Source organism: Pecten maximus, chromosome 16, assembly GCF_902652985.1.
Source record: "Pecten maximus chromosome 16, xPecMax1.1, whole genome shotgun sequence".
Classification (NCBI taxonomy): Eukaryota; Metazoa; Mollusca; class Bivalvia; order Pectinida; family Pectinidae; genus Pecten; species Pecten maximus.
The window spans coordinates 7,291,182-7,301,554 of record NC_047030.1 but is presented as its reverse complement, the minus strand read 5'-3'; the positions used below and the strand labels follow the sequence as shown (position 1 = coordinate 7,301,554).

Sequence of the window (10,373 nt, the reverse complement as noted above, 5' to 3'; positions counted from 1 at the left end):
GCATTGCTTCGTTTTTGTTTAACGTCCTATTAACAGCCCGAGTTATTTGGGACGTGCCAGGTTTTGGAAGTGGAGGGAAAGCCGGAGTACCCGGAGAAAAACCACTGGTCTAGGGTCTACGGTCAGTACCTGGCAACTGTCCCACGTAGGTTTGGAACTCGCAACCCAGAGGTGATAAAGCGTCGGGACACCTTAACCACTCTGCCACCGCGGGGGTGGAGGGCTAGTGTTAAAGTGTCGGGACACCTTAACCACTCTGCCACCGCGGTTCCTCATAAGCAAACTAACGGTAACGACACCAATATTTTGTACTAAAGATGGCAGATTACCAGTACGCATGTCGACTCCCGGTCACCTCCCCTCCCCCTCCCACCAATAAATAAAGAAAAAAGAAAATCTTCAGTTAGGTCATACTTTATCAAAAGAGCAATACAAATATTAAATTTTATCTTACACGTTAAAGAAGAAACGGGCTTAATTTTCAGCTCATTTTTTTGCGGGACATCAAAGGTGGGATGAGTACTAGTAAAGACTTAATGATAGGTATTGGGTTACAGGTATCACAAATCTACCACTACAGTTCACGTTTTTGAGGCATGAACAAACAAAAATACAATAAAATAAAAGAAAAGGAAGAGGGTGTCGGGGACCATAAATTTTCCGTTACGCATGCAGGGGTCTGTATACATAAATTTACGACATACATTGTACTGTCTTCTTAAACTTCTATTTTTATACACGTAATAAATAGACTAGAAGTTAAAACACAGACACTTAAATGACACGAACTTTCAACCAACGGTCCATATGTATCATATAATTCGTACTACGGAAGCCAGTTGGGTCACAGCGAAAAAAATTATCTCCTAATAATGACTGAGTATCTCGTAATAATGACATAACGACAGCATCTCGTATAATAACCACATATAGTTAACAAATATTTGCATGATGACTATGTCCCATCAAGATAATATCAACATTAACCAAATTAAATCATTTTAGATTTAATGTATATTTTACTAGGAACATTTTTATTTCGTCAACAAATTTAGAATTTCGGTCTACACGTACCTTAGGTGTCTAATTGCAGACTCGCACACAACGTTATCAGAGTCATTATCAATACATTCGCTTCTTTGTTCTAGAATCAAATAATACATTTCCTTTACCTTTGTAATTTGATTTAGTCGTACATCATGACAATGTTATCGTGTTGTAGCATTGTTTTTTGTTGTTTTTTGTTTGTTCTTTTTTTAGTTTGTTGTTTTTTTTTGTTTTTTTTGCGAGACATAAATTGTTTAATTATTGAATATTTAACCTAAAGAACAAATATTCTTTAAGTGTACACGTGTAGTGATCTAGTATCTTGTATAACCTAGGCCTTATTAAGGTAAGTAGTGACCTATCACACACAATGTCGTACTACAGATAATGTTTTCACCTTGACTCTATTAGGCTTCCGTATCGTGCGCTTGTGCATTAAAAAGATATATTTTAGCCACCTGTGTACACGAGATATGTGTTGACGTGATAAATACACAGGAGTTTGGACTGTTTACATTCCTTAGGTCACATCGCGCCTCATTTCATCCCACATCTCGTACACATGTAATCATGGCCACACCTGGACGGGAAAATGGAACGCCGCTTTTCGACAGGTATGATTTTTTTTATTTTAGAGTATCTGGCGTGACCCTGTTTTAGAGTATCTGGTGTGACCCTATATAGTTCGCCTGTTTAACTCCGATTATTTAATTTACCTGTTGTGGTTTCTGTGATGTAGAGTGACTTCCCCTCTTCCATCGACAGTATCTTGGATTCTGGCGAAACCTCGCCATATTGTAAGGGCTAATTCGGTCGCACTACACGATTACAATCTAGAGCATAAATTTGACCACTTTCGTTAGGTGCCGTTATTAAGATTACCAGATAATTTTGTATGTGCCTGCTGGGTTTATCGCCCCGTGAACAGCCAGGGCCATTTGAGGCGATGTATCATTGTTGTAGCTGGTGACTACCTCACTCCACGGGTGGAGTGTAACCTAATTAGAAGCCTTCGCTAGCGGAGATGCATCCTGAGCAATAAGAGTAAAGTGTCTCGCCCAAGGACACAACCACGACAGCACAAACTAGTCCATTTCTAAGTTTCCCGAGAAACACAAACCAAAACGGGTGGGGAGCATCGAACCCCGCACCTCGGTTCTTCACCTGAGGTTACGTGGTTACCTGATAAGAGTTTTCCTTAACTCCAAAAAATACTTATCTGTAGACAAATTGATTTCTCTAAATCAGTCTGGGCACTTGACATTGTATGGTCATGATATTGACAACCTCTTTTCAACTTTGAACAGACGTAAAACGAATACTTCAAACTTCATTTCATTTCTCTTCACAAAATTGATGTGCAGAGAAAAACTAGAAACAACTAGCACAAGAAATAACTCGTCGACACTTTCCGTAGAGTTTTTTTTCTCATTACGGGAATTGCCGAAGGATTCCGTTTGAACACAGTCATGACTTATTAAGAAAACGGCATTACATAATAATGTTTTATGTTGTCAGGGATTCCATTATGAGAGACCTTGAAGAGAAAGGCTACGCGGTTGTGCCCGGTGTTATTTCCTCCGACGAATGTGACGATCTGGTCGGCCAGATACGACAATGGTTGGACAAGTTTGTTGATGATTCGCCGATAGACAGACACATATCCCTCCTACAACAATACAGGTAAGTTCGCCTCTCATTCACGAATAACGCATTTTGGTTTTCGGTATTTTTATGTACTCATTTCTGTTGTCTCTGCCTTATTGTTGTGTACGGGCACACTACAAGTTGTATGCAAAATGTATATATTCCTTTAATATATCCGCTCTGTCCATTTGAACTATTTATGTTGTTTTCTGTGCTATTTTGATGTATATTGGAACGGTAGGTGGCGCTGTCGAAGAGAGAAGTCGCACTATACACTTTTTTGTAACCCACATACCCCCCCCCCCCCCCCCCCCCCCCCCCCCCCCCTCAAATTCTTGACTAAAACTGGTTACAGCTCTCCATCTCCAGTGCTCAGTATCAAAAGGCTCGAAGTCACCCACGCCAAGATCACACTACAACCATTAGTCAATTTGAGACGCAACCCCCTTCGAATTCAAAACATCACTGCAAATATTTCGGCCAGCAAATCAAAACCATCTTCCTAGAAATCCCGGTATATTCCATAGTTCGTTGAAATCACCTTAACCATCACAACAACCCGGAATCAGTTGAAGAGCACGACATCCTACTGTCCACATAAATTGGAGAACCATCTCCATCCCCAAAATTCTCCCTGGATCTCCAGGGGACTAGAAAAACTGGATCAGGAAAAATCAAATCATATTACAACTTATTGACCTATTCAATAACGGGATACATCCTGGGCACAGTCTGCCTCGCAACACGAACCCTCGGGTACTTGGCCTCACTGTAGCAATAACCGTCAAAGGCCTGCATGAAAAAGAACTCCAGCCCAGATATTCTCATCGTCCTAAATGGCTTACAGACTTATAAACAGACAAAAGGATAAAGAAAAAAATAAATTGAAGCATGTAGTCGCTCAGTGAATTTCAAGATGGTAAACCCAAAAGAGAAATCTTATTATGAATTCTCAGAAGCAGCCTATGAGATTATCAGGACAGAATTATATACATTTGTAAGTATCTTGAAGGAATCCCCGGTATACATCTGCACAATGATCCGTCTCTAGGGGAAACTAGTTTTTGCATAAGAAACTCTACCCCAGTAAAGTCACGTAACACAGGCAGACAGTTATACAGAATTTATCTCTTCTACACCACATGTAAGGCTGAAGTCAAATGGAGCAAAGGGGCTTTGCAAAGAACTACATAAAATATTGCAAAAGGTAGGAGCCTCAGACATTTTTTGTCCTCTAAATTGCTACCAGCAGGAACATCTATTGAAACATACAAATGAACTGCAGAATAATGGCAAACCTTCAAAACCAAAAACCCAGTGAGGATACGCAAAATATTATCCACCATCGAGGCAGGACAACTTAATCATATGCAGCCAAACAAACACTGCATGACCGTCACCAAACACGCAGAGTGATGAGCCCCAGCATATTTGTCCTTGCCTAGCCCGCCCAACAAACCCTGACTGCATTAATTGCAGCCAATGGTATCGCCATCATTGCGAACAACTAGACAGAGAAATCAGAGACATGAATGATGGCACGGAGCCCAGAACCGGCACATTAGTCCACTCTCCTAGACCAAACGTGTACCTCTCACAAGCAGATAGAACAAACCTATCCACGGACATGCATAATATATCTGATGAAGAAGATCATCTAGATGAGCAAACACTACAAAAAAACTCCCGACTCCAACATTGAAACCATCTTATGGCAGCAAAAGAAAAGCCTCATAATTCCAACAAAGTCCCCAGATACAGTTAGGAAAGGACAGGACACTCCAGCGACAAACCATCACAGCCCTCTGCCGACAGATTATCAGAAAGTAGACAAACAACTGAAATCTAAACAGAGAAAGTCTAAACCTAACGCACAGACAAATGATTACATTAAAGACAAGCTCAGACACTGCAAATCAAAAATTTCCCAAATGGAACAAACAAATTTTGACTATAAACAAACTATTGAATTATTCCTTCAAAAACCAAGCACAAGTGAACCAGGTCTATCCCGCCCCAGCCACGACAACTCCAACTGCAACCAGGAAACAAGAAAAAAAACTAAGAAATTCTACTAAGCTAAATACACTGTACTTTTAATGGTGAGCTCTTGAAAACCATGAAAATCCAACACATGTAGCTTCAGCACAAGGTTGAAATAAATAATCTTTAAATGAAAATTGATGTTTTGGAAATGAAATTAGATAATTAAAATTGAAATGCAATGCTACATGAGACACCTGGAGTACATTACATACTCCGATACCTGATCCTTCCTTGATCTAACACTAACCAGCACATCCCTAAGTTACCCCTAGCAACATGTCAACTAGTCACCATGCCCCAGCTACAGTGACTGCTAGTATGCAGTAAATAATTCCAAATTCAGAGATACCGCCTCCATGTCCGCAGACCACTTGTTCATGCATCCCAACAATATACCTACGCTGGTACAACAACATCCACCTCACCAAATGATTTCACCAATGTTCCAACCAGTCCTCCAGACACATCCAAGCAGACGGATAAGTATAGCGATGCTGACAAATCATACGAACTCCTCATGACATTCAACCGTGAATATTTTACATGACAACAGTAACCAGGGCGTAGAAAAAACATCCAAACACAACATCAATCGCTTAAGTTAGGGGAAGTGCCAGTAACAGCCCAGACACAGGCACAGAGACTGCCCCCACTTAAAGGTTTATCCCTCAAGCTGAGAAGAGAGAGGAGCCGGCATAACGAAGAGGTGCGCTATGATGAACAGGAGCAGCATACCTCAACCAAAGACCTTGGAATGGACTCTTCTATCATGTCACCCCATATAGTTGACACGCCCTCAGTCTTACAGACAACCGCAACAATAAAAGGATAAAAATACCACACCAACCACTTTACCTCATCACTGAGAAACGCAGACCCAGACCAGAGTTTCAAATTTCCGAAATCAGCAAAAGCCACAAGCAACAACAGTAACCCATCAAAATAGCTAGCAGCATTTTGTTAGGACATGGCCAGGCCAAAACCACGATAGGCAGACAATCACTATAGGCTGCATGAACATCCAAAGTATAAAATCAAATGCCAATTATTTCCTAAACACCTTAAAAATGTTACATCATTGCAATCCAAGAATACTGGCTATTCTCACAAGAAAAACATATTTTGAAAGAATCAAAGCAGTAGACGATGGCGATTCTCAAGTTGTCCGTTTGCAACGGGAAAGAATATGGCGGTATTGCGACCCTCTGGCATCAAGGCATGGACTAAAAAGTTAAAGTCATGCCAGACGGGGGCAACCGAATAGTAGTCATACAAATCAACAACACCTCAAACCCTTTATGTCTATTAAATGTATGTATGTCCTCCAACAGCGACATATCAGAATACAGGGACACGTCTGAACAGCTACAGGAAATTATCGATAAATACAATAAGTCACATTCACTGACCATTGCCGCAGATGTGAATGTCCTGCCAAAAAGAAAACGATCACCTAGATATTCCGCTCTGGATGAATTCAATGAAAAACCCCACCTGTATTTCGTGGCGGCTTCTGCAAAACTACCACAACCACATTGGCAAATCGCATTCGCATATACACTACTTTTACTCCCAATTGATGGAACAGTTTGGAACCATCCAGTGGCCATATCTGATATGGACCGCACAAACACATCAGATCATGTACAGTTTCATTAATGTACCCATTTTCATTAACATCTTGCCAGTCATCATCCTGAGTCTGTCGGTATAACCCTGGGAAAGATCATCATAGCATTCTTTGTAGTCATTGCAAGAAACGCAGGATCCATCGAAATTGCTGTTATCCGCAGATTGTTCCTGATGAGCGGCAACGGCAGCTCAACCGTTGCCGCACGTGCCTCAAAGCTTATCGGAAAAATACGAACTCCACTCGGCATGTTCTATTCTTGAAAATCCTAAAAATTGTCCCGGAAAAGGATGTTAAATTCGGCAACGATTGAAATTTTAATGGAAAACCCAGAAAGACAACCCTCACTGCACTTTATTCACATGCAAGACCAAGCCCTACACCTAGCTCGTAATATATGGACTATTGTATGATCATCATTAAGATATGTCAAAGCAGCAGAAGTCAAAGCTCATCTGGTTACCTACACCCACAATCTCATATGCAGAGATGTCAAATACAGTAAAAACGATCACGACCTGACGTCTCTGTTATTGTTAACAAGAGAACGAGCACATCACAAACTTCTGAACTGCCATTCCAGAAACAACGAGAGCAGGACATTTGCAACACCACCAACAAAAAAAAACAAAAAAAAAGGAAACCTACTCATGAAAATCGGGGATGCAAACCTCGCTAACGACATCAAAGACAAGAACCTCTATGTGTAACTCCTTAGTAATTCAAACATCTTCAAAAGCCTTACAGGAAAGCGTGACCCTCAACAACAGGACCATTGCGGAGTTAGAGAAGCTCTCGAAGATCCTCTGCTACCTTAAACGCGCCGATATACTACCTTCCAGTGACAGTGTATGAGGTAATCATTGTGCCAATCCTTAAAAACTTCAAGGAAACCAAGGACACACATAGTTTCTATAATCCTCAGGGAGAGGGGTAAGGAACAGCAATTATGTTCCAAGGATGTGTGTTTTATGCTGTGACTTGGAAGTGTTTCAACAGCTATTTTACCTAGCAGTACACCGTTATTGGATTTTAGATAGTTTTTATCACTCGGCCAGTTTAGCATTTTACCATCCGCTCCTAGCAGCTTCACCATTCCTGTCTTCTCGCTTATCATCCTTTAGTGTCTGACTGTCATTCTTTTAACGCTACTTTAAGTGAAATTTGCTGCGAAATTTCTTTTAAGTTTTAAAGTTATGCATATATAGCTGTTAGTATCTTAGTTACATATAGTGACGGACTTCTTTTTTATCTTGATTATTTTCTTTGGAGGGTTGGATGGGGTGGGTGGGTTATGACTAACACAGAACCCCCTCCCCCATGCCTCCCCCCAGTATAGCATAAAATTGATAGTATATAGTGGTTCATTTTGGATTTTGAATAATTCTTAGTTTATGCAATGTATTTCTATAATTATTATACACTCCTCTTGAAATCATACATAAAATAAAAATACCTACATTCAGCTCTGAGTTACCATCAATATTTTACAGAGTATCGGCCTCGCCTGTGGCATGGGAAGTTCGCCTCAAGGCCAAACCTGTATTCGCCAAAATCTGGGGAACAGAGAAACTGTTATCGAGCATGGACGGAATGGCCATTGGGGAACCCCCGGAACTTGGTGAGATTGATTTCCCATTCGTAATACAATTTACTAGTAGTTGATCTTTCATTCAAGTCATCAATACAAATGCAAATTTAGTCACTGGGACATGCATTTGATTTAGTCTACGTGTTCTGGGTCTTCTAGAGTGTATACAGGACATTTTCATCCGTTTTTTGTTTGTTTGTTTGTTGTTTTTTTTTGGGGGGGGGGGTTTAGATTATACGAAAATGACTTAACCATAACACGTACAGCAGCCTACAACAAATTAGCAGGTCCTTGTGGATATACATGTATGATTGGATGTTTTTTATTTTATGTATTGGTGTTAACGCGTCCATCATTTTCGGAATCAATGGGTTTCAGTCTCGATTATTTCATGGTAAAATGGAAGAGACTGTGGACGCGACGTCTTGGTATTTATACAAACTGACAACTCTAGAAGCTAAACCATAGGCGTGGGTACAAGATACAAAATTTGATTGGTTAGTTAGTTTGTCAACCCATGACCAGCCAGTGTCATTTCAAAGCGAGGTTTCGAAGTAGTAGCTGCTGGTTACCACACTGAACAACATACGGGAGGTTATCTAGAACTTCTCTTTGGGTTATATCATTGTCCGATGTTCTACCGACTTCTTGTGAAATCGTGACTACTACCGTAAAGGAAATGCGAGGCAATTAACAAATGTCCAACTCGAGACTTTCGATATTGCGTCAATATCCAGAGTAGAACCAATGGATTTCAAAGCTGAAAGTTTGATATATACTGTATAGTTATTGATCAAATGTTTCTTTCTATCTTTAGGAGATACTGCATTCAACAAAAAAGGTGAAAATTGGTTTCATTTTGACCAGGGGAGCTGGCGACTAGGATTGCATGCATTCCAAGGGGCAGTGTATTTGGAGGAAACTACAGAAGAAGATTACTGCTTTCGTGTCATCGAGGGGTCGTGCAAAGTTCATAGAGAATTCCTGAACACATTCAAAGAGGCAGAAGAAACATCCGCTGGTGAAGACTTTTATGATCTTAAACCGGAGTATGTCGAATGGTACAAAAATAAAGGACTGAAAGAGAAAAAGGTCCCAGTTCCTAAAGGAGGCATGGTTATTTGGGATTCCAGAACAGTCCATGATAACGTCAAACCGGAAAAAGGTCGTAAACATTCCGACAGATGGCGCTTCGTCACCTTTGTCTGTATGACTCCAGCAAATTGGGCTGGAAAGAAAGATTTAGAATTAAAGAAAGAGGCATTCGAGAAGATGGTGGCTACTGCTCACTGGCCATCACAAGGAGTATGGCTATTCGCGAGTACTTCCGAATGCAGTAAGACCAAACATAGAAGTCAGATAGAAATGATTAATGAAATACCGGAAATTGCTAAAACGAAGGAAGTCCGGCTCCTTGCTGGTCTTGACGAATATGACTTCGAAGATGGACAGCCCAGTGACCTAGGGTGGCAACCGGAGTGGTCAGAAAATGCTAATCAACAGGTCAGAAGTAGTGCGGCATTTAGTTAGGACACTGCGATAAGTTAACAATCACAGAGGCCAGGCACGATTTTAAACCATATACAATGTATGCACTTCCCAGAGCTAACAAAGAATTTATATAAAGTGTGAATATGTATGGCGAAGATTTGTCGTTACGATTATAAGCAGTTTGGTATTTGCTTTTCCCTTTAATTCCCTCCTAATGGGTTGACATAAAAATGTTATAATTTCATTTGTTGATTGCTTTGTGATTGACACCGTATATTGCTACCATATCAGTGTAATAGGAGGGAGTAATTAAATTACCTTGTCCGTGGCGGGCTTCGAAGTAGGGACTTTTCGCTATCAAGGCAACGGACCTACCACTAGCGCAAGGGATATTCCCGCTAGTCTGAGCTAGTAAAGTGATATCATACTCAATACTTTTACACCAGCAGACAGCAAGAAATGACGTCAACGTTAAAAGGATATTCTCCTTGTTCAGTACAGACGGCTCAGTATCGAGAGGTATTGCATGGTTTCACATTTAGTCATCCTTTCTAGATATTTTAATGTATTGTTAAAGCAAAATAAAATTTCAACTCGTAGTTGAAGCAACATTTATCGGATGTTGCTTATTTCATAAACAAATGTGAATCCTTCGCAAAGTTGGGCGAACTGTAAAACAAACTTTCTTTTATTCAAATATCAAAGTACATTACATTGCATACGATACAAAATAAAATGAAAATAGAAACAAGTGTCTAAGACACTTATATAAATCTATTCACCTATAAATAAATAAGCAATTGAAAAATGGACAGCATAATTAAGTCAACAATGCATTTAATAGTGAAAACTATACAATTGGGACAGTTTAAACAGGATGACAGAGAAAAATTAAATATAATGGAAGAGAAAAAATTAAGG

General features: G+C 40.1%; 1 protein-coding gene across 1 annotated transcript; it reads left to right on the top strand.

Annotated features, from left to right (window-relative positions):
- The first annotated feature begins 1,547 nt into the window (after positions 1-1,547).
- On the top strand, positions 1,548-9,696 carry LOC117344533. The gene is made up of 4 exons (XM_033907303.1): positions 1,548-1,661; positions 2,566-2,730; positions 7,864-7,991; positions 8,779-9,696. The coding sequence occupies exons 1-4, from the start codon at positions 1,618-1,620 to the stop codon at positions 9,489-9,491; spliced, it is 1,050 nt and encodes a 349-aa protein (XP_033763194.1). The 5' UTR covers positions 1,548-1,617; the 3' UTR covers positions 9,492-9,696.
- Positions 9,697-10,373: the final 677 nt, after the last annotated feature.

Excerpts from the sequence above, each read along its gene's own strand:
- LOC117344533 (XM_033907303.1), top strand. The coding sequence starts at position 1,618 with ATGGCCACACCTGGACGGGAAAATGGAACGCCGCTTTTCGACAG. Across the intron at positions 2,731-7,863 it reads TCCCTCCTACAACAATACAG|AGTATCGGCCTCGCCTGTGG; the intron begins GTAAGTTCGCCT and ends AATATTTTACAG. Across the intron at positions 7,992-8,778 it reads TGGGGAACCCCCGGAACTTG|GAGATACTGCATTCAACAAA; the intron begins GTGAGATTGATT and ends TTCTATCTTTAG.